General features: G+C 40.4%; 1 protein-coding gene, 1 long non-coding RNA gene and 2 other non-coding genes across 4 annotated transcripts; 3 read left to right on the top strand and 1 right to left on the bottom strand.

The window, feature by feature from the left end:
* Nucleotides 1-14,878: 14,878 nt before the first annotated feature.
* On the top strand, nt 14,879-16,931 carry RPL27A (ribosomal protein L27a). The gene is made up of 5 exons (XM_051965234.1): nt 14,879-14,929; nt 15,210-15,273; nt 15,362-15,437; nt 16,142-16,316; nt 16,765-16,931. The coding sequence occupies exons 1-5, from the start codon at nt 14,927-14,929 to the stop codon at nt 16,891-16,893; spliced, it is 447 nt and encodes a 148-aa protein (XP_051821194.1). The 5' UTR covers nt 14,879-14,926; the 3' UTR covers nt 16,894-16,931.
* LOC127542162 (small nucleolar RNA SNORA3/SNORA45 family) lies at nt 15,681-15,811 on the top strand. The gene has a single exon (XR_007948559.1). It is a non-coding gene; the product is annotated as a small nucleolar RNA SNORA3/SNORA45 family (small nucleolar RNA).
* On the top strand, nt 16,497-16,629 carry LOC127542161 (small nucleolar RNA SNORA3/SNORA45 family). The gene has a single exon (XR_007948558.1). It is a non-coding gene; the product is annotated as a small nucleolar RNA SNORA3/SNORA45 family (small nucleolar RNA).
* A 689-nt stretch (nt 16,932-17,620) lies between the features above and the next one.
* LOC127540508 (uncharacterized) lies at nt 17,621-22,666 on the bottom strand. The gene is made up of 2 exons (XR_007948179.1): nt 22,293-22,666; nt 17,621-18,123 (listed from the first exon to the last, which is right to left on the bottom strand). It is a non-coding gene; the product is annotated as an uncharacterized LOC127540508 (long non-coding RNA).
* Nucleotides 22,667-24,415: the final 1,749 nt, after the last annotated feature.

Genomic DNA, 24,415 nt, shown 5'->3' on the forward strand with positions numbered 1-24,415 from the left:
GACTTCCCTTCCTACCTTCTAAGATCTTGTTCCTCATACTGTACCCTCCATCTTCTGTCTTTATGCCAGCACTCCTTCTCTCCTCATGCCTGCTCAGGGAATCCCTTACTGTCTTCATGATTTGGCTCAAGTATCACCTTCTATAGGAAGTCCTTCTGGATTTCCCCTTCCCACTGTTAGTGTCCATTCTCCCTCAACTACTTTGCATGTATTTACCTGTGGATATATACATACATATATATTTGTGTGTGTGTGTGTGCACTTTTTCCCTCAAAGAAATATAAACTCTTTGAGGATTAGGTCTTTCACTTTTTTGTGCTGGCTGGCATTGTGCTGACACATTAGATACTTAAAAAAATACTCGTTGACTGATTAGAAATAGAGACCAAGAAAGAGTCCCCTTCCTATATATGTTGTAAAAAGTACAATTATGTTAATTAATCAAATTGCCCTCTAATGAAGGAAAGTGATTGAACCACTGCCCTTATCACATTTGAAATACTGTGTAATACTAGATATGATATTGTAGGAAAGATGGAGAACATCTAGAGAAGAGCAAACTAAGAGTGAGGGGACTAGAAAATATCCCATCAGAAGTGGACCTCTTTGATAAAGAGAGCCTTAATTGATCAAAGATGGACAGAAGCAGCTACACCCAGAGAAAGAACACTGGAAATGAATATAAACTGCTTGCATTTATGTTTTTCCTCCCGGGTTATTGATACCTTCTGAATTCAATTCTCCCTGTGCAACAAGAAAACTGTTTGGTTCTGCACACATATATTGTATCTAGGATATACTGCAACCCATTCAACATGTAAAGGACTCTTGCCATCTCGGGGAAGGGGTGGAGGGAGGGAGGGGAAAAGTCGGAACAGAAATGAATGCAAGGGATAATGCTGTAAAAATTACCCTGGCATGCGTTCTATCAATAAAAAATTATTAAAAAAAAAAAAAAGAAAAGAAAAAGAAAATATCCCATCAAAAGATCATTTGGAAGGATCTGGAATCCACAGTGGATAGAGCATCAACCCTGAAGTCAGGAGGATCTGAATTTAGATCCAGCCTTAGACACGTAACACTTCCTAGCTGTGTGATCCTGGGCAAGTCACTCCCAGCTGAGAAAGAAAAGAAAAGAAAAGAGAGAGGAGGGAGGGAGGGAGGAAGAGAGAGAGGGAGAGGGAGAGAAAGGGAGGAAGGAAGGAGACAAAACTGCTCTGTTCAGAGTTAGATCTCTTCTCTTCAGAACTGAGAATAAAATTATAAACAAAAGGTATAAGTTAGAGAGATTGATTTTACCTAAAATAAAGAACTGAATAATTAGAACTGTTCAAAAATGTGATAAAGCTGCTACATGAAATATGGGGTAAAGGAAAATAATGTATATACAATTCTCTGTACGTTTTAAAGCATTATAGGAATATCAGCTATTCCTTTTATTAGTGAGTTCCCAGCCAATGGATATGTTTAAGTAGAGACTTGATTTGCCTTACAGAGATAGAGCAAAAAGAATTTTTGAACTGGATGGGAGACTGGACTAAAAAACCTCTAAGGTCTCTTTCAGCTCTGAGATTCTAAGATGTGATGGTATCTGACCTTGTATCTTGGCAATTTTGCAACAGAAACATCATATTTATTCCTTTACCAAAGACCATCTAAAGACATCCTTTGGAATCTTACCAACAACAAAAATATATTTTCATCTTAGTAGAAAAATATTATGTGTTTGCGGTTTTTTCACAAATAGCATCCATCATGAACAATGATTAACATTATTTCCAGTTTTTCAAAAATACCAGGAAACTGAAAGGCAGTGTTAAAAATCTTAACTTTGTCTTGACAAAGAGCCAGCAGGTTCTCATTACTGAGTACATGTATCAAACTTGAAGGCACACATTAAAATTATGAGTAATAAATAATGATGACAACACTTTCTTTCATCTAACAGATACAAAGTACTTCTGAAGCCCTATAAATACCAAAAAGTAGAAAGTGAACACAATTTTCCTCTAAACACAGATGTGGTCATCAGTAATGGGCCCATCAAGACCCACTAATATTGACTAAAAATGTGTGGAAGACCACAAATTTTTGAAAAATTGCTCCTCTAGCTAAAAACTAACTGTTGGGGCTGAAGGAGGAAGAGAATTTTGTTAGATATATTACTCCTCTACATAATTCTTAATCTGTTGAATTCCTTAATTCCTCTATTAATAATGCAATTCAAGGAAAAACTGAATAAATTTACTTATGTTAGGAGATATACTTCAAATACATAATTTAAAAAATCAGAATTAATCAGAGGTGTTGGAAAATTCTGCCAAATGATTTAAATTTCTTCCTAATATGTTAAAAAAAAAAAAAACAGGAACATTATAGCTGAGAAACCAGCACATGTCCAGAAAGGGTATGCTTTCTCCCTGGATCTGTCCCTTCCTAATGAGGCAGCATCTTAGCATAAGAAATGCAGAATGGTCCCAAATGTTAATAGGGGAAATGACTAGAGCTGTGCCTATCCTTGGGATAGGGACAGATATCCCTTCCTATTTCTGTGAGCTCTACCCCAAAATCACACAGGTCAGTCAGGTTCCTTTTAGTTGATAGTCTTAAAGACCCACACATGGCCCCTCTACTAGGGCATCCTCTGCTTAAATATTGTCCTAACAGGAAAATCATTCAATAAACATTTATGAAGTGCCTCCTATGTACAAGATCCTGAGGGAGACACCAAAATAAATAAGGAAGGGTCCTTGCCCTCAAGGAGCAAACACGGTAAGTTAATAGGACTGGAGCAAAAGCAAATGTTCTTCAATCTGTTTATTCTGTTACCAAAATATCACTTTGTTCAACACAGACATGCTCACCTTCAGAAAATCTGACCTATAAAAATCTGAACTTAGAGTATATATATGTATATACATGTGCACATATGTTTGAACATATATGCATATGTATGGAGATATACATATCCATATATATTATATATGGAATACCTTTTTATAAAAGATTCTCCACAGAGTTCTTTTAAATGGTGAGATTTCCTAATGCTTTTAAAATATGATTCCATTTGATTCACATAAGCAATTTTTTAAATAACTGATCAAAGTGCATAAAGTGAGGTTTACCTATCCAGGACACAAACAACAGGCACTAACTACCCAGTATTACCTTTACCCCATGGAACTGCATCCATAAATCAAACACTGAAAACAAAACGAGGCAGAAGGGAGCACACCTCTGGTCCCTCTTCTCTTCAGTCTCAGTTGAGACAGTGAGCAGAACTTCCACAGGTCCAGACCCTCTATTTGCTGACACCAAAGACTGCAGGGTCTGCAGGCATTAGAAGAATCCTAGTAGTTCACGATGGCCGTACCAGCTTTTCCATTTATAGACATACTCAGATAAAAATGGAATAGAGTCTTAACAAGGACAGGGTCAACTCCCCGTAAGGAAAACACCAAATAAAACTGATATGTTTCTTTAAAAAAAAAAAAAAAAAAGTTCACTGTGACTGATAATGAAAGTCTGTCTGCGTCCCTGGATAGTGCAGTAGAAATCTGTGAAGAGGAGAAGCTTAGGGACATAACCAATGAATGTAAGCACAAACCAGCCTTTTAAAATGAACTCTGATAGCAATCTTCTACCAAACTCTGAAACATAAATGCAGAAGAGATCTATAAATAGCAGAACAAATATAATGAGTAGTCTGCAGCCTCTCACTTCTATATCATTTCCTGCCAATGATCCTTTCTGATGCATACTACTTTTTATGAAATTATTCCATTTTGAGGTTTTGTTTGCAATGTTCATTAGGGCAGTAAACATCATAACATATAAGAGCTGAAAAGATCTTTAGAGATTATCTGGTCCAACTCTCTTGTTTTGTAGAAGAGGAAACAGGCTCTGAAATCACACAGCTAGCTAGTGGCAGAGAAAAGATTAGAATTTACATTAACTTATTCCCAACTTAGAGCTTTTTTTTATACTACACCCAAACATTGCTTATAAAAGATTTAGAAATTGGACAGAAGAGTAAAGATAACCAAATTATACCATCCCTATTTGCTGATAATAAGATGGTTTACTTTTAAAATCCTAAGGAATTAGCAAAGATACTCATTAATAATTCATACTTCAGCAAAGTTCTAGACTATAAAAACACCCACAAAAATTAATAACATTTCTATATGATAAAATCTAAAAGGGAATGATAGGGAAATCTCACTTAAAATAACTACAAAATATATAAAATATTTGAGGATTCATCTACCAAAACACACAAAATATATGGATTCAATTACAAAGTATTCTTAAAGAAATAAAGAACAATTCAAATAACTAGAGAAAAATTTGGTGCTGATGGCTAGGTTATGGAGATATAATAAAAATGGCATTACTGCCAAAGTTAATTTACAGTTTTAATACTATACCAATCAAATTATCAAGAGGGATACTTTGATAAAAAATAAAAATAAAATCCATTTAGAAAAACAAAAGAATACCAAACAAAATAATCAAAAAAGGTAGGAATGAAGGAAGAATAGCAATTCCAGTTTTCAAACTATATTATATAGAAGCATCCATCAAAACCATTTGATATTGGTTTTAAAAAAAGAAAGGAAAAACAATGGAACAAAATAGACAAGAGAGAATCAGAACCATTGGAACTCAATCCAATATTCAATAAATTGCCAAACATAAATTACTTAAGAAAAAACTCCCTATTTGGAAAAAAAAAAAAAGACTTCTGGGAAAATTAGAGAAAACAGAATGGCCAAATTTTGGTTTATGCCAATACCATCAGCCAAATTCCATAATAAATTCAAAAATAGTTCTAAGACCTTAATATTATAGATTGTAGCATAAAAAAAGAAATGTATTGCATATTTTTTTACAGCTATGAGTTATGTATTCTTTTTTTTTGTTTTTTGTTTTTTGCTGAGGCAAATGGGGTTAAGTGATTTGCCCAGAGTCACACAGCTAGGAAGTATTAAGTGACTGAAGCAGGATTTTGAATTCAGGTCTTCTTGACGTCAGGGCTGGCACTCTATTCACAAGGGCGTGTAGCTGCCCCAGTGATGTATTCTTTTTTTTTTTTAATTTTATTTTATTTAATAATAACTTTGTATTGACAGAATCCATGCCAGGATAATCTTTTTACAACATTATCCCTTGCACTCACTTATGTTTCGTTTTTTTCCCCTCCCTCCCTCCACCCCCCCCAAGATGGCAAGCAGTCCTATATATATTAAATATGTTGCAGTATATCCTAGATACAATACATATTTGCAGAACCGAACAGTTCTCCCGCTGCACAGGGAGAATTGGATTCAGAAGGTAAAAATAACTCGGGAAGAAAATCAAAAATGCAAATAGTTCACATTCATTTCCCAGTGTTCCTTCTTTGGGTGTAGCTCTTTCTGTCCATCATTTATCCATTGAAACTCAGTTAGGTCTCTTTGTCATAGAAATCCACTTCCATCAGAATACATCCTCATACAATATTGTTGTCGAAGTGTATAATGATCTCCTGGTTCTGCTCATCTCACTTAGCATCAGTCCATGTAGGTCTCTCCAAGCCTCTCTGTATTCATCCTGCTGGTCATTCCTTACAGAGCAATAATATTCCATAACATTCATATACCACAATTTACCCAGCCATTCTCCAATTGATGGACATCCTTTCATTTTCCAGTTTCTAGCCACTACAAACAGGGCTGCCACAAACATTTTGGCACATACAAGTCTCTTTCCCTTTAGTATCTCTTTGGGGTATAAGCCCAGTAGTAACACTGCTGGATCAAAGGGTATGCACAGTTTGATAATTTTTTGGGCATAATTCCAGATTGCTCTCCAGAATGGTTGGATTCGTTCACAACTCCACCAACAATGCATTAGTGTCCCAGTTTTCCCGCATTCCCTCCAACATTCATCATTATTTTTTCCTGTCATCTTAGCCAATCTGACAGGTGTGTAGTGATATCTCAGAGTTGTCTTAATTTGCATTTCTCTGATCAATAGTGATTTGGAACACTCTTTCATGTGAGTGGTAATAGTTTCAATTTCTTCATCTGAAAATTGTCTGTTCATATCCTTTGACCATTTATCAATTGGAGAATGGCTTGATTTTTTATAAATTTGAGTCAGTTCTCTATATATTTTGGAAATGAGGCCTTTATCAGAACCTTTCATTGTAAAGATGTTTTCCCAGTTTGTTGATGTATTCTTTAAGGAAAAAAAAACTCTCTAGTAAGTTACAAAAGATAAAGTAATTAATTTTTATTTCTTGTTGATAATTTGCTTAAAATTGAAAACCTGTGATACCAGAGAGAGAGAGAGAGAGAGAGAGAGAGAGAGAGAGAGAGATTAAAATGGGAAGTGGGCCATCCTGTCTTCTCTAGCAGACTGCCCTCTCTAACATCCCTACTTTCTTACCATATTCAATCACTCATCTATTAACTTCTTTAAAAGACTATCTACAAACATGCTCAAGTCTCTCTAATCAGCAAAACCCCTCACTTGATTAATCAGCAATTCTTCTGGTTGTTGTTGTAGTATGACTCTTTGAGACTTCATTTTGAGATTTTCTAGGTAAAGATCCTGGAGTATCATTTTTACAAATGAGGAAACTGAGGCAAGCAGGATGAAGGGATTTGCCCAGGGTCACACAGCTAGTCAGTGTCTGAATCTTGCTCTTGCCAAACCCATGTTCTATCAGCTATCTGACCTAGCTGCCCCAGTTATTCTAACATGGGTTCTCATTACCTAACACCTGCACTCCAGCCTCAGCTTAGTCTCCTGCCTTCAGTGTCTCCTCACACAAAACCATTCTCCACTCAGCTGTCCAATTGATCTTTCTAAAATGCATGTCCAACCCCATCACCTCCCCATTTAATAAAATCCAGTGGCTTCCTATCCCATCCAGCATCAAATATGAGATCCTCTGTCTTTCAAAGTCTTTTATGTCCTGGCTCCTTCCTACCTTTCCAGTCTTCTTACTCCTTACTCCACTCCACGTGCAATACAATTCATTGACATAAGGTGCCTTCCTGTTCCTCAGAGCAAATGCCTCCATCTCTTTATTTTGCAACTCTTTTTTATACCAAGAGGAATGACATTTGCATTGGCAATGACTAACAGGGAGTTGATACCCAAGATAAATAAGGGGATAGTAAGTGAACACCTAGATGCCCCCAATGGATTGAAGTAACCTGGCCTAGAACTACTTCCTTGTGTCCTGGCAGATGTTATTACTGAGCCACTTGGGTGATATTTGATAAATCATGGAAAACAGAACAGATGCCACAAGCTTTGAGAAGAGCAAATGTCTAAACTTTCACATTAAAAAAGGGAAGAAAACAGCCCACAAGCAATAGACCAGTGAGCTTAACTTCAATTTCTGGAGGGTGGGGGGTGGGGAGGGGGGGAAATCTAGAAGGGATCATTAAAGAGCTAGCAGATGAACATTTAAAAGGGGCTGCAAGGACATGTGCTATCAGACAAAACTCATTTCCTTTTTTGACAGGAAGAAGAAAATGCTATAATGATAATTTACCAAGATTTCAGCAAAGTTTCTATAAAGTATTTCATGCTTTTTTTTTTTTTTTTAGAGAAAAGTAGAGAGAGATGTACTGCACACAATAGATGAACTCAGCATTAGATGGTCAGTTCAGTAAAAATTAGGAGATCTCCAGGAATCTGCGCATGGACCTGCTCTGTTTGACATTTTTATATTTAGTGACTTGGAAAAAAGCAGAAACAGCATGCTAATCAGATTTGCAGAGCACACAAAAGTAAGGCAGAGAGCTAACATACTGAATAACAGAGTTAGGATTTAAAAAGATTCTGACAGGTAGAGAGCAAGTGGCTGAATCTAAAACCATACAACTCAATAGAGATAAATGTAAAGTCTTACATGTGGAAATCAAAATAAATTTAACAAGTACTAGATAAGGAAGGCAATCTAAGATAGCAGTTCTTAAAAAAACATCTGGGACTTCTAGTGGATTGCTGTAAAGCATATAATGAATCAGCAGTGTGATATGGTAGCCCAAAAAAGCTATATTAATCAATCTCAAAAAATATTTAATAAATATCGACTATGAAGTCAAGGCATAATATTTATTAACTAGCTACCATGTGAAAGACTATGCTAAGCAATGAAGATACAAAGAAAGGCAAAAAAAAAAAATCCTTATTTTCAAGGAGTTCCCAGTTTAATGAGAGAGATAATATACATACAACTGTATACAAAAAAAGTTATATACAGGATAAATTGGACTGAGACAGGCTTATTGCTCAGCAGTCCTTTTTTTTTTTCCTGAGGCAATTGGGATTAAGTGATTTGCCCAGGGTCACACAGCAAGGATGTGTCTGAGATCAAACTTGAACTCAAGTCCTCCTGACTTCAGGGCTCGTGCTCTAACCATTATGCCACCTAGCTGCCCCTGCTTAGGACTCCTAACATGATTTTTATAGGACACTCTCATATTTATCATCTATTACCTGGCCTTGCTTTTATGTTCTGACATGTCACTTTTCTGCACAAAAATATTCAGTGGTTTCTTACTACTCCAAGAAAAACTAAAAAAAAAAAAAAAAACCCAAAAAACAAAAAAAAAAAACCTTTTTCTGACATTAAAGGCCATCCACGATCTGGTGCACAAAAACATTAATTTCAGTACAAATTATTGTCTTACTCTAGATGAGTCATACAACAGAACTGAAAATTTAACATACAGGACTGAAAATTGCAAAGGTTAATAAAGATTGCAAAAGATGATGCTGAACTATGACCCATATATTCATCTCGCTATTCCTCATTTAATGCTTTATTATTCTTTTACAATTTTAATTCAGTTAAATAAACATGTTTCAAGTGCCTTTTCAGGCATTGTCTGAGGTATAGTAGGCCTAGGGTACAAAGATGAAGCCAACATTTTTCATCCTCATTTCATTATCTTCATCCAAAAACCTAGAAATGTTTTGTGATTGAAAATGGGCAATTTCATGCCATTCTTTTTTTTTTTTTTTGATGGAATCATTTTAGACCCTTCTTAGAATAAAGCACAACTATCTTTGCCCAGCTTGTCATATGTCCATAAATCTCCTCCTAAAATCACAGATATTCCTCATTTTAAAATGAAACTAGTTCAGTACTTATTCCAATGAAATATGTGAGCTCATCAATATAAGAATTCCTTCAGCCCTGACTTTGCTGTGAGATTCTCATTCATGCCACAGTTAATCTGAGGCAGGGAGAGAGGGTCGGTGGAGGGGAGGGTATACTCAACATCTTGATCCTCTTTACATTAGTGTATGTAACAATCAAAACAAGAAACTGAACTTTACCAAACCCTTACTTCCAACACATGATCAGCTTGTTTTTCATGGTTATAGCGGTCACTGATTTAGTCTGTCATGTCTTTAATGCCTTCTCCTGTGCAATTCCTTATTTGAAATATGTTGTAATCTGAATATGCCCACTGTAAGCCATGACATTTGCCCTTCAATTTTAATTATTTGGTCTATAGCATCACCAGAACAATAGTGTGAAAATATCTGCGAGATCTGGGAAAATGTTCCTTTTAATATGATTAATCTCTTTTTAATTATACCCAAGCTGAGAAGAAAAAGATTCCTATTTCTGATAGAATTTCCAAATTTATTTCTTGTATTTTGTTACTATTGATGCTTTCTACCAGAAGACCCATTAATCTTATTTCCCTGAAAGGCCACCAAGAACAAATATATTTTATTGTCTTTCTGCATCTCCTCAATCCAAAACAAAACAAAATCCTAAACTAACAGCTTCATAAAGCAAGAAGAAAAAGCTATCAGATGTCTCAGCCCATGAGTCAGACTATTTTTTTAATATGTTTTTAGGGAAAATCTGTATGTATGTATGTAAATAGTCTTTGAGAACTTCTCCAAATGCGGTTTCACCAAGAATTACTGAATCAGGGGCTAGATTTCTGAGACTATCCCTATTGTCATTGCTTTGAAAAGATCACACATTCTAGCTCTGAATAAAAAGACCACTGCTGCCCCCTTGAAAAATAAAGGTGACAAAACTTTTCTAAATCATAGAAAGCTGCAAAGCAAGAAAAACAAACAGAAAACAACTTTTGTACTTGAAAGAAATTAAGGTAGTTCATATTTGAAGGCGACCTACAGAAGCCAATTTAATAATCAGTTCAATTTGACAAGCATTTATTACGTGCCTACTATATACAACATACTTGTGGTAGGGATTCAGAGAGAATGCTACATTTACCATAAGTCTCTTCAAAATTCCAAAAATCAAGAATGAGAAATTTCAGAGTGGAAAACATAATCTTCCCATGAATAATTTCTCTTCTAATGTCTTGGGGAAAGATTTGAAAAATCAGAAACACATATAGCGAGCAATTCATCTAACCCATACAAGCCATAGGGTCCTCAGAGTAAGGCTCCTCTGTGCTGTAGAAGTAACCATGAGGGAGAGAGTATTTTTTCCAACACTGTCAACTTGAGCTTCCATCTAATGTATTCCTCCAGAATCATTTACCAGTCAATTCCCTATTATCATTTAACCAGTGAATATCTAGGAGCTATTACAAAAAGATATAGCAAGATCCGAATTACAAAAAGTCCCTCCTGGATAGAGCACTCTCTCCCCTCTCCTCCTAAGGTCCTGATGAGAATGAGCTCAAGTTTAAAATGACAACTACAAACATTCTCACTAGCTCGGAGTTCGCTTCTGAGCGTCTCATCCATGGATTAGTCATTACCTTGATTATAGGACAAGGCTGCTGGGCCAATCCACTTCAGGCTGCTGTGAGCAGGTCATTCTTCAGAGACAGCTTCTCCTTGGTCTCAACTATATCCTACATATTCTAGTTCCTGGACTTCTGGTGGCTCTTTCAGTCTTCTGAAAACCATAAGATCATAGGCTGTTAATTTCATCTCCTAAATTCATTCACCTAGGAGCAGGAAAGAATGAAAGTCAACAGAGACAGAGAAAAGAATAACACCACATCCTCAGAGGGACCGGGCAAGAGAGGGCCCGAGGTCTCTCCCCAACCAAGCAGGCCGGTACAGTTTCTCCTTCTCACTCAAAAGCCTCCAGGGAGAGACAATGGGTGAATTCCTCTATTGAAACTTCTAGCTCAGCAACCAATGAAGAGACTTTTTTTTTTTTTTCACCACACAGAAAGCAGACAGAAAATAATCACACAATCATGGGGTCATCCCTTAGATGTCATCATGTTTCCAAAAGCAGGTTCACCAAATCCCCCATAAGGGTAGACATGCGCAAGCCCTGAAGCCCTAACTCTCATCAGTCAGTGCCCTATTAAATAAGGATATCTTAGATATTCTACTTACAGTGTTAGTTTTGCTTGCCAGATTTCTTTCAGTTAATAGATATTCACTAAACATCTGTTTACTATGGGCAGAAGACTGTGGTATAATCAAAGAAGTATAAGATAGTCCCAGTTCTAATAATTCTAGAATCTTAGTTTAATTGGGGGGAAAAAGCTAGATTGATGAGATAGTCACGTATATTTCCCATTTTAAAATGAAAATATTTTAGTACTTATATTAATGAATCTGTGATCTCCTTAACATAAGTATTCCTTCCAACAATACAGATCAAAACTCCTCCATTTCTGCCTATTCTGTGAGATTTTTATCCATCTCTTCTAGTAAATCTGTGCAAGGGAATAGCTTGGTTAGAGTGAAAGTATTATGCTATTCTTCAACTATGTCTGTTGACTTCTTTTATGTCTGAATGAATTTAAGAGAAAAATTTCATGCTTTAACATGAAAATGTAAATTATAACAAAAACAAGAGACGTCATAAGGCATATGTGTGTGTGTGTGTGTGTGTGTGTGTGTATGAAATAAGGGAATAGCTGCTATAAATTAAGAAGGGAGGAGTACTAAGAGTCAGGAAACATTTCCTGAAGAGAGAGCATATGAGTTTTGGGCCTTGAAGAATAGAGGTTTTAAATAAATGAAGAAGACACAGGAGAATATTCTAAGCTGAAAGATGAATGTAAGTAAAGAATATAGAAATAATGAGTATGACTTGCAAGCTCTGCCTTTCTCAGAATAAGGAAGACCTGGATTCAGTTCTCATCTGAGTTGGTCAGTCACACTGCCTGTGTGACCCTAGGCAACATTCTTAATTTTTCAGTATCCCTCAGACAACTCTCTAAATTGGATATCCACAGTTATGGGGGAATTTCCTTTCTGGGAGCTCCTTACATCACTGAAAATAACAAATCTGGTTTTAAAAAAAAACCCACCATGGGCAAATCTTGCCCTCAATATTTTCATCTGTAAAATGACAATATATGCATACTCTGCCTCCAAGAACTATAATTTTAGAATCCTAAAGAAATGTGAACTGTTGTTAATATGTGCTAAGAATATTGGCCTTTGAAATCAAGCCACAATAGTGGATGTCAATTTGTCACCCACTTAGCAAATGAACAGAATGATTTCTCATAGAACGTTAGTGAAACTATTCACAATAAATGTATGAAGAATTTGTAAAGTCAATGGGTTTTAATGATACGTTCATCAGAGAAGCATCAATGTTTGACCATTCATTTATTCATAATAGGCATTTCTTTGGAAGTTTCAAATACTTCCCTATTTTTCTACTGAAAGTGACATTTTCACCACACACGATACAGTGGAAAGAGCCTTCACTGTATGTGAAGTCAATACTTAACTCTGCCAATAGATGGGATCCTGAGATCCTTTTTGAATTCACCCAGACTAGTACCCTACAGTTTTAAAATGAGCAAATAACATTTATAGCCCTAAATTTGTCATATGCCAGTTATTATTCATGAGGGTGATGTTTGTGCTACCTAAGTTACAGTGTTATGAGGGAAGGACTTTGTAAACCTTAAATAACTGAGAATGTAGCATGAGCTTGTCTCTTCTACCAAAGTATCAGTTCCTGGAGAGCAGGTATTTCATTTTCTTTATCTTAGGTTCCCAGCACATAATAGGATCCAGAAACTGGACCTTTCATTGGCATAAGGAATTCCCAATTAAGGAAAACTCTTTCTAGCAATGCAGGTTGGCCGGGCCTTGGAAGTTTTATCTTAGAAAGGTGTGAGAACAAAGAGAATGTGGGTGATTTGTCTAGAGTCACCAGCCATGAGTGTCAAAAGTGGGATTTGAACTCAAACTGACTTGTATCCAAGACAAGCCTTCTATTCACTCCAACAGAGGACAACTAATAAATGCCTGTTAATTGACTGAGTCCAAGCTCTAGCTCTAGTGCTGACAAGCTGGGTAACACTGCACAAATCGTTCAGACAATTTGTGCTTCAATTTCCACTTGTAAAATATGAAGAGAACATTTCTATTCACTACTGTCACAGTAGTGACTGTCACAGAGTTATTGTGAGAAAAATGATCTGTAAAATCTTAACATGTTACATAAAATTATCACAGTGAGGTATAACTATGAAGTAATAAGACTAATTATTTAAGTATTGATGTTCAAAATTACCTTAAGAAGCATATACTCCAATAATGATGTCATTCATATTTCTGTACTCATCTCTGAAAAGGCTTCAGAAATATCCCTCATTTGTCCCCAAATCAGTCCCATTCCTACATTATTTTATTTTGGACCAAAAGCCGTTTTCTTCCATTTGCTCACTTACCTCACTAATTACATGGCTTTTTTTCTGAAAACCAAATACATTCTTATGTGGAATATTTGGAACCACTGATAACATTCCCCAAGTGGAGACAGAAATAGTGTTATATAATGGTGCCAAAAAAAACCATCGCTGTTAGTGCCTGGAGCACCTAGATTCAAATTCCAATGCTGCTATTTACCATTTGGTGGGAAGGTGGAAGGAAACAGACTTAAGTTTAATTCCAGCCTCAGACATTAACCTGGACAAATGACTATTTGACCTGGGGTTGCCTCAGTTTCCCCATCTGTAAAATGGGAACCATAGTAACCTCACCTCCTTCTCAGGGTTGTTGTGAGGATCAAACAATAGCAGTAAAGTGCTTAGTGCAGTGCCTGCCACACAGTCCAGTAAAAGGTATCTATTATTGCGAAGCCATTAGCCACTTAACCTCTGCTTTCATCCACCTGGAAGATGGGAAGGTCGGATTGAAGGTCCTAGCAATATGAAATCTATGGTTCTATGATCTTCCTGGCAGGCAATCCTGAAAGATACAACATTCAGGTAAGTGATGGCTTAAATAATAATAATAATTTCCCCCCCTCTCTCTCCATCACTGGTTTCACTAAAACCAGAGAGAGGACTTCTGCAGAACCTCAGTGGCCAGGCTAGCGCTTTATTTACTTGTGAGGCTCATGACAGGCCTGTGATAATATTTTAGGGCCTGGTATCCCCAGTATCGGGGGAGCGGGGCAGGCCCTCATTCTCAGGGCAGTATCACAGGGCGGCGGGTCTCCGATTGGGAAGGACCCGGAGCTTCCTTTGGTCCAGGTCCTTGCTCTTGCAATAAAGGAAACAGGAACAGAAGGAGTTCCCCGCGAGGTCGCCCTCGTAAGACCCTCCTCCAGCTTGGACCCCCGAGGTTGGCCGCAGGGCCCGCGGGTCTCTTCCTCAGGCTTTTAATAAGCGCCCAGGGTGGGGCGACATAAACGAAGGGTCTCGGAGACTCCCTCCTGGGCCGGGGCCGTCCAGACGGGACGGCCGCTGGGCTCGTCTCCACCCTCAGCTCCGCCCCGTTCCGCTGAGGAGGCGGAAGGGAGGCAACCGCAACCCTGAGGTACGACCCCCTTCTCAGAGTGCATGCGCGACAGCTCCTCCCTCCCTTCGTTCCGCCCCCTTCAGCGGAAGTGACGTCTACCCTAACTTCCCTCCTCTTTGCTCTTCTCGCGACACTTGCGGCGCAGCTTCCTTTTTCTTTTGCGTCGGCTTGCGATATGGTAGGTGACTGTTGCGGGGTCTCCGATCCGGGGGGTAGCATGGCCTGGCTTGGCCAGCCCGGGGCTCCTGGCGGGTGGAATGGCAGGGAGCTGGGCCTGTGCTCCTCTTTCCTTCTCCTTCCCTCCTCTCCCTCCTCGCGGGGTCCCTGGGGCAGGGTCCGGGCGCGGCCACGCGGCTCGGAGGCCATAGGGAGGCGGCGTGGGCCTGAGCTCCGGCCGCAGCCCGGAGCATAGGGGGTGCCTTTCCGTGACTCCACGCTCCGACTCTTTACTCCCGCAGCCTTCCAGGCTAAGGAAGACGCGGAAGCTCCGCGGGCACGTCAGCCACGGCCATGGGCGCATCGGTGAGTGACGGTCAGCGGGGAGGGCCACGCGGCGGGCGGGGAACCCGGGCCCGGGATGTGGGCGCTAACTCCGAACCCCCTCCCTCAGGCAAGCACCGGAAGCACCCCGGAGGCCGCGGCAATGCTGGAGGGCTGCACCATCATCGAATCAACTTCGACAAATAGTAAGAGTTGGTCTGGCGGCTCCCGGCTTGAAAATTGACTCCGGAGTTTACCGTTTAGAGCCCTTACTGGGAGTGGGGGGGGCGGCGAACAAGGGGCGGGCACTAACAGCTCAAAACCGCCAACTGTGATCCATACTCAGTATTTATCGATGATTGCTTTAGAGTCCCAGGCTGAACTTGTGGGCCTTAAGCACGTGTGATGCTTACAGGAAAAAGTTTTCCTAATATGGGACATTGGTTAAAACCGAGACTTAGAGTCACATCTAGGCATCTCTTGTTGTCGTGGTGTGCTAAAGTACTCGAAAAGTAACTGCTAACTCTATTCACTGGCTGGTCATGTCATGATCCACTCAGTCACCGGGTTAGGAATATGTATCAACGAACTTTAAACCTCTGCTAGGCAGGGTACTTGGTTAAGATGGAGGGGGTTTAGTGGTTTGTCCAGAGTTCCCCAGTGTCCAGCGCCTCTGGGATGAGTGATAACTTCTCAATGAGGAAATGGCATTTGCAAGACCCTTCCTATTCTGAATTGTAATGTTCAAATTTTTGAAATGGGGTTGGACTAGCATCTTTTTAAGAATCTTTCTTGTTTACTTTGTGTATCCAATAAAATGAGGCTGTCCTTCCTGCACAGACTTTGGCTGTTGGGAATGGGCAGCTGACCCCAGATGTGACACTAAACGATTCTGGTTTCTTTTCATCAGTCATCCAGGTTACTTCGGGAAAGTGGGTATGAGGCATTACCACTTGAAGAAGAACCAGAGCTACTGCCCAACTGTCAACCTTGATAAACTGTGGACACTGGTCAGTGAGCAGACCAGGATTAATGCTGCCAAAAGCAAGGAGGGGCTTGCCCCTATCATTGATGTTGTTCGGTCGGTAAGTGAGCTAAAATTTCCTGTTGCCCATTTCAGGTTTTTGATCTGGAAAAGGAACCCTGAAGTAGGAGATAAAAAAAAAAAACATTGCTTTAATCTTTCCACATAACCTGGTGAACATAATAGTTTGCTGGGCAATTTCTCCATTTTACCCACGCACCAGTCCTTCTTTGTCTTTTAACCCGAGACTAGAGTCACATCCTGACAATAACTGTTGTCTTGGTGTGCTAGAGTCCTCGGAGAAAATCTTCCTGACCTTTATTCACTGACTTTGGCATCTCGTGCCACAATCAGTCACCGGGTCAGTTACATTGTTTTGGAGACTAGTGGAACTATGTAACACCCCCCAAAAAATTGGTTTTACTCTTGGGTGCCAGTAAGTCTTTTTTATTATTATAAACAAGCTAGGGAAGAAAATAGTTAAGCTTTTCTTCCTGTTCACTTTCTAGGGCTACTACAAAGTCCTAGGAAAAGGAAAACTCCCCAAGCAGCCAGTCATCGTGAAGGCAAAGTTCTTCAGCAGAAGAGCAGAAGAAAAAATTAAGGGTGTTGGTGGAGCTTGTGTTCTGGTGGCATAAAAATGCAATGTTATCAAATAAAACATGTCTTTATTAAACATCCTAGACTTGGGCATATTGAGGTGTTCAGATTTGAATGTATATGGGTCAGGAGATGGTAAAACATTGCTGTTGGACATGGTTGCTCACTGTCAAAAAAAATTGTCTCCAAAGGTTCCAGGTATGGGTAATCAAAAGATTTTAAGTTAGCTTCATGCTTCTACTATATGAATGTGGAATGATTTTTGAGTAAAGCACAACAGAAAATACTTAAATGCCTGGACCACTAGAGCTATAAAGACTACAATGTTCCATATATCTATAGCCTATGAACCGATTAACTATTACTTGTTTAATCTCTCCCTGTCAAGAATGGGTGTCTTTTCCATACACATATCCACAATGAGTGTTTAATCCAGGGGTCCTCAAATTACAGCCCGCAAGCCAGATGCAGGCAGCTGAGGATGATTATCCCCCTCACCCAGGGTTATGAAGTTTCTTTATTTAAAGGCCCACAAAACAAAGTTTTTGTTTTTACTATAGTCCGACCCTCCAACAGTCTGAGGGATAATGAACTGGCCCCCTGTTGAAAAAGTTTGAGGATCCCTGGTTTAATCCTTTGGCCTATTAACCCAGACCTGAAGGGGTCACTGGAATAAATGAGCTCTTGAGAGCTTTTTCCTATCAGGAGGAATGTATAAAGCCCAATATGTGACAGACACTGGAGATGTCATTCCCTACCTTCAAATTTGCCTTTTTTTCTTTTAAAAGTATTTTATTTTTCCAAGTACATGCAAAAAGTTTTCAACATTCACCTTTGCAAAACCTTGTGTTACAAATTTTTCTCCCTTCTTAAGAGAGCATGCAATCCAATGTAGGTTACACATGTGCAATTTTTCTAAACATTTTCCATAGTTTGAAATCAGATCAAAAAGGAAAAAGACATTGTGGGGGGAAGGTGAAAACATTGTACTGTGATCTATCTTCAGCCTCTGGATGCAGTTGGTTCCTTGAATTAACTCATTGTTGAAAAGAGCCATATCCATCACCTCCAACTTAAATCTTCCAAGGGAGGAAGTATGAGCAGAAATAAATGCAAAACATCTGAAATATCTTCAAGGTAACCTTAGAAAGGAAAGATTCCCAGAGGGACAGGTAAGGGCAAGCATTCCAGGAAGCAGTGTGAGGTACACCTCCAAACAGCAGTTAAGGGAAAAGAGTCATTCTGGGGCTGGATCTTGAATGAGTGACCTGGGAAGGAAAGAAAAGTGGGTAAGGGCTGGGCTATAAACAATCTCACCATTTACAACTGATTCTAGTGTTAATTGGTAATTGGGGGGTGGGAGAGAATTGCATGAACTGATAACTCAGGGGAACATAGTGCTCAGTAATAACATAGCACTATAATAGACAAGTCTCAGCCATACAACAATCCAAGACGATTCCAAAAGACAAATAATGGAAAATGCTATCCACCTCCACCTTTGGATCTTTCTCCAAAGCATATTATTTTTACATTTTTTGGTGGTTTCCTATTTTCTCAGTCATTGTCATTCACAATATGACTAATGTGGAAATGTTTAACCAGTCAGAAGAGACTTAAAGATAGACCTGTTAGAAACTAATACAACAATTCACAGTAATGGAGAATATGAACTAGGATGGTGAGTGGTGACTAGAAGTATATTAGTCTCAGGGATGACCAGAAAAATTGGAGAGATAACCTGATAAAGTTTGCAGGCAATTTGAAAAGTGGGAACTGGAATTTGGTAAAGTCTAGGATATATAGACCTAGGAATTGTGTACAGAGTGGTAATACCTAACATCTACAGAGTGAGGTTTATTAAGCACTTTACAACTAATTCATTTGCTTTCAGCAACCTCTAATGAGGAGATAGCTAAGTGATTTGGAGTCACAGTAAATATGAGGCAGAATTTGAACTGAATGTTCATGACTCCAGATTTCTTCTGTACCACCTTGCTGCCACACAGATGTATGCAAGGCCTCATCTCAGATACTGTGATTGACAAAAAGCCATTAGGGACAACTAGGTGGCCCAGTGGATAGAGCACCAGCCCTAAAGTCAAGAGGACCTGAGTTCAAATGTGCCCTCAGATACTTAACACTTCCTAGCTGTGTGACCCTGGGCAAGTCACTTAATCCCAATTGCCTCAGCCAAAAAAAAAAAAGAAAAAAGCCATTGGATCAGATAGATAGGAAATATCTGGGCTTATTTCCTAAATGATAACTGTGGGGAAAGAAGTTTTCTGATGAGATCAGAAGCCAGATCAAGAGGATTTGAAAGGCAATTGGAGGCACCAATTCCTGACAGATTTTTTATATGCAGGTGGTTTATGGGGAACAGTATATATATATAGCTGAAGTTATAGGGTATGATTAACTTAAAAAAAAAAAAAAAACTCACTAGATCTTGACTGAGAAGTTAAGGGAGAACAATGCCAGAGAGATGCTTGAGAAAACTAGAAAAATTTGGAACATCCTTCCAAACTCAAAAATTTCAGCTCCATTAACAGATGGCAGTATAGAAAGCCATCAAATAAAATGATTTCCTATCATTTTTACATTAGACAACAAGCATTTATCCCCAGGTACTGTCCCAAATCATGGGGCTATAAAGACAACCATTCCTTGCTTCAAGTTGTTCATATTCTAATGAAGACATGCATCATTAGACACATGGGCAGGCAGCAGCTGGGGGTACCAAAAAAAATCATTGTCAGGTCACCGTTAGCAACTATATTTCTCCTGGCAGCTAATCTTTGAATCTGTTGGAAAAGGTAGCCAGTGATATTTCAATACTACAAAGTATAAGGTCTAGAAAAGTCCAATGGATGTGGCAAGTGGGATTCATTGGTGACAACTGAGGAAATAATTTCAGCAATGTTAGGAGATTGCGGGAGAGGAAGCAAAAATGGGCAATAAGAAGGTGGAGGCACTGGGTGAAACCCATACACTTTCTAAAACATTTCCATATCTGCTCTAATGTCTCTATTGCACTGTTTCTCAAAAGGAACAGAGGGACACCATCTATCTTGAGCTAATTATGCCTTCTCTCAGCCGCAAAATAAACGAATATTTCCCGCCACCTGTGCAAAAAGCCTAGATAGGACAAATGTGTGGATTAGCAGCAAACACTGCCCAATACTGACAAAACTAACCAGTTATTCAGAATAGTGGGTCGGTTAAAAATAAAAGACCCACATTATCATCATCATCAGTATCGGAAGAAGGAATGGAAGAATTGTGAGAACCTACAACCCATGTTATATGTAGCAGTTGTCAAAAATTTTCAGTTTTATACTCTTAAAATAGTTGAGGATTCTTCAAAGAGCCTTAATTTATGTGGATTATGTCTAGTGACATTTGCCTTGCTAGAAATGATAACCCCTTGAGGGGTTTGGGGATATTCAGGATTCACCATACTTGTGAATCAAAGCTGTAAAAGTTGAGTCAGGAATGTGGATATTTCTCTTCCAGGACCCTTAAGGCCCACGTTTTGTGCCTTAGATGATTCCATTTGACATTATCCTTAGTTAAAATGCTGGAGTGGATTGCTTGGGGTCAGCCAGGTGGTCGCCGGGTCTGAGGTTTAATTTCAACGGAGGACTTCCCGACTGCAGTCCCAGTTCGGTGCAATCATCTCCTGCACCACCTAGCTTCCCACCACTAATAAAAACCACCTAAAGTAGAATAGAACTTGTCTTTAACTCCAGTCACATTAGAAAATGGAGTAAGATGGGTATCAATGCATTTCCAAGAAGGAAAAAAACTTAAGTTATACTAGAGATTTAAAAACAATGATATGGGCAGGTGTTGGAATCTTTACAAACTGCTAACTAATTAGAGTTGATCTGATCTTACAAGATGTTTTGGGCCAGAACCTGAAACAAGGTACTTGTTTTGAGAAGAAAGAGCTCACCACAGGCAGGCAGGGAAAAGTTCATAGAAAATGTAAGATACAAGTGAGCTCGTGTTCCTTCAAAGGTCCGATTAAAGAGCTACCGCTGATGAAGGTATTTGCCACCTCAAAAGTCAGGTCCTCGTCTGCGAGGCTCCTAGAATAATTTCAGCTCAAAGCTGAGGGAGAAAAGGCGAGGGGAAGCCCAATATTAAATTCAGCACCGCTTTGCGTCCACCTGGGCCGATGGGGAAGGTTGGGGGAGGAAGGGGGGGCGGGGGGACGGGGACGCGACACTCTGCAGCAACAGCCGGTGACCGGCCGGCCCCAGTGCCAGGACAAAGCATAGCTCGGTCCGCTTCACATGGTGTCGCCGTGGCTAAAAGAGCAGAAGCCAGTGGCTTTTATTTTATGCATTTAAGAACTCGCTTCTGCACCGGTTTCCGAGGAGCTGGGGCAACTAGTATAGGGCGGGAGCGAAGCTGCAGCAACGTTCTTATTGGATCGCGGAAGGAACTAAGGGGGAGGAGAGGGACGCCTGCTTTACGGTTCAGTGATAAAGCGGGAAGAGCTGAGCCGCGACCCCGCCCCCAGAAGCTACTTCCGCTCAGCCCGGGATTGCAGCCCGCCCCTATGTCTTCGGAATGCGTGGGCGAAATTATCGCGAGAACTAGACTCACTTCCAATAGGCTTTCACGCTGCTCCCTCCCCCCCCAGCAAACATGGTTGGCCTCCGCCCGGGACGGAAACGGAAATGGCGTTATTTGACCCTCCCTCCATTTTGCAGTCCGTTCCATTCTTTCCAGTTCTTCACCGGAATGTAGGAGGGGTGCCTCCTTTGAGAGGCGCCGATGGGCTGCTGTGACTGCAGCCATCCTGTTCCGGGTGCAGCGAGGCGCCCCCTCCTCTGAGAACCTCCTCTGTAGGGCGTGACCCAGAGTCCAAACCCTAGCGTCCGGGTCCCCGAGTTCGCCGGCTATCTGGAGAGACTGGGGCCGGGACTGCGGAACTAGAAAAGCCTGACAGACCTGGGTTGGAATCCTGCCCCGATTAGGCGAGTCATTTAGAGGGTGACCCTGGGCAAGTCTTGTTTCCTCGGTTTGCCTCAGTTACCTTATCTGTAAAATGGGGAGAATAATAGCCCCTACCTCCCTGGAATGTTGGGAGGATAGATTGTCTGTAAAGCTCTTCGCAAACCTCCAACGTAAATGCGGATTTTTCACAATCGTATCAACTCCCAGTCCCCCACCCCCACCCCATGCTGGGTCTAATGTAATCAGACCCGCTCCCCTCCCCCCAAAAAGCGCCTACTTCGCGCCGGATAGCAAGCGTTGAGAGGCACAAAACAGTCCCTGCCCTCAAGAAGCTTCCAGTCTAAGGGACAGCCACGGGCCCGCTTGCTGCTCTCCACCTTCCCCCCCTGCCTCCCTGGGCCCTTTCGCGGGCTGTTCCCCGCCTCCTCAGCTAAAACCTCCCCTTCCCCCACGAGTCTTCCCTCACCTGGCACAGAACCGGAGGTGCTTGATACACGCTTACTGAATGATTGCATCATCTCCAATTTAGCCCCTCCATACCTCCCTTGTACGTCCGGAGTTGCGCCCCTCCGCTTAGATTGAAAGCTCCTTGAGGGCGGGGACTGGGTTTGGGTTTTTGTGTTTTTGGTCATTGTATCTGAGCCCACTGCACTTGGCGCAGATAATAAGCACTTCATAAATGCTTCTTAACTTGCAGAAGCCCCGGCTTGCTTATAAAAGGGGCCTAGAGATGGGGAGATGCCCGCTTCTCCATCCCAGTTTAAGAAACAACAGCTGACACTTGTAACGCTTCAATCCCTGGAACTATGACGTACAGGCCCCGAGAAGGTCGTGCAAAAGCACTACATGGATAGCCAGCCCGGAAGCTGAATTTCAGTGGGCCGACTCCGAACACTGTTCCTTAGCGGCCTGGCTCCTTCCCACCCCGTTCCTGCCTCCTCTTCCTGAACATCCCTCCTTTGGGCTTCCATCCTTGGCACCGCCCTATTTCTCCTCAGCCCTTAACAGCTAAACAGAAAAAAACCCTTAACCAGAACCGCCCCTCCCTCCTCCCCTCCTTAACCCCTCGGCAATTCTCGGGACCTTCTCATTCCGCTGAAACTGCTCTCGAGAGTCACACATTATCTTAGCTGCCAAATCTAACGGTCTTTTCATAATCCTTCTCCTTGACCTCTCTTCTCTCCAGATTTTTGGGTCCCACCCTGGCCGATTCTTCTGCTCCAGATCATCTCCATCAGTATCTCTCCCGGCTCTGTCCTGGCTCCTCTTTTTTCATTCTCTCACTATATGACTTCACTTGGTGATCTCTTTAGCTGCTGTGGATTTAATGATCTCTAGCCTAATGTTCTCACATCTACCCCATCTCTCTGCTGAGCTCCATTCTCACCCCTTCAGCTGCCTTTGTGACATCTTGAGCTGGATGTCCTAGTTATTATTTCCTATTTGTCCCTTATATAGCTTGCTTTGAATATATTTGCTTGTATGTGGTCCTCCCCATTAAATTATAGGGACTACCTTCTGGCCCTGTTTGTATCCCCGATGCTTAGCACAGTGCCTGGCACACAGTAGGCACTTAATTAATATTGGTTGATTGGCTGAGGGATTTTTCAAGTCTTCATTTTGTCCTGATGTCATCGATTGTCTATTTGTCGATAAGGTAGCAGCAGTGGGGCTTCAGAAGGGCTATTAGGGAAATGGCTTGAAACTTGGCATAGCAATTAGCACTTTCTGATTGAAAATAGATTTTCATTAAGTGCTAAACCTAAGGCAAGCCAAATTAGCATTTACTGAGGCCTACTGTGTGCCAGGCCCTGTGCAGCCAGAGGATACAAAGACAAAGAACCATCTCCTGCTCTCACGGGCTCACATTCTTGGTTTTTTAGGCCACATTCAGCATAGCACAACTAACTGAAGAACATAAAAAAGGGCAGCAGATGAGCAAAAGACTCTTGGCTCTAATAAGGACGTGATTCACAGACAAGGAGAGTTTGGTTCCAGCTATCCCAACACAGTCAGAATTACAAATTTTTTAAGTTTCCCAGGACACATAGAAATTATATCTATACTATACTGGAGTCAATTAAGTGTGCAATAGTATTATGTTTTTTTTAAAAAATCATACTTTAAAAAAGTATATTACTAAAAAAAAAAAAAAAACAACCTTAGAGGATTATAATTTCTTTTGCTGGTGGAGGGTCTTGCCTCAATGTTGATGGCTCCTGACTGATTAGTCGTGGTTGCACAAGGTTGGGGGGGCAGTGGCATTTTCTAAAAATAACAATGATTTGCCTCAGAGATGGACTCTTGGTTTCACTTGAACAGAGAGACTGTTGTAGAGCTGCTAACTGGACTAATTTCAGTATTGTGTATGTCTCTGGGACTAAGGAAGAGGGAGAGAGATGGGGAATGGCCAATTGATGGAGCAGTCAGAATATATACAGTATTTATCAATTAAGTTAGCCGACATATAAGGGCACAATTTACGGTGCCCCAAAACAATTATGGTAGTAACATCAAAGGTCACAGATCGCATAACAGCTATAATAATAATAAGGAAAAAGTTTCAAATATTGTTGAGAATTAATCAAA

This window comes from Antechinus flavipes, chromosome 6, assembly GCF_016432865.1.
Source record: "Antechinus flavipes isolate AdamAnt ecotype Samford, QLD, Australia chromosome 6, AdamAnt_v2, whole genome shotgun sequence".
Taxonomy (NCBI): domain Eukaryota; kingdom Metazoa; phylum Chordata; class Mammalia; order Dasyuromorphia; family Dasyuridae; genus Antechinus; species Antechinus flavipes.

Bases quoted from the DNA above. Each gene is read 5' to 3' on its own strand.
- RPL27A (XM_051965234.1), top strand. The intron at 15,274-15,361 runs GTGAGTGACGGT...CCCCTCCCTCAG, and splicing joins CCACGGCCATGGGCGCATCG to GCAAGCACCGGAAGCACCCC. The intron at 15,438-16,141 runs GTAAGAGTTGGT...TCTTTTCATCAG, and splicing joins CGAATCAACTTCGACAAATA to TCATCCAGGTTACTTCGGGA.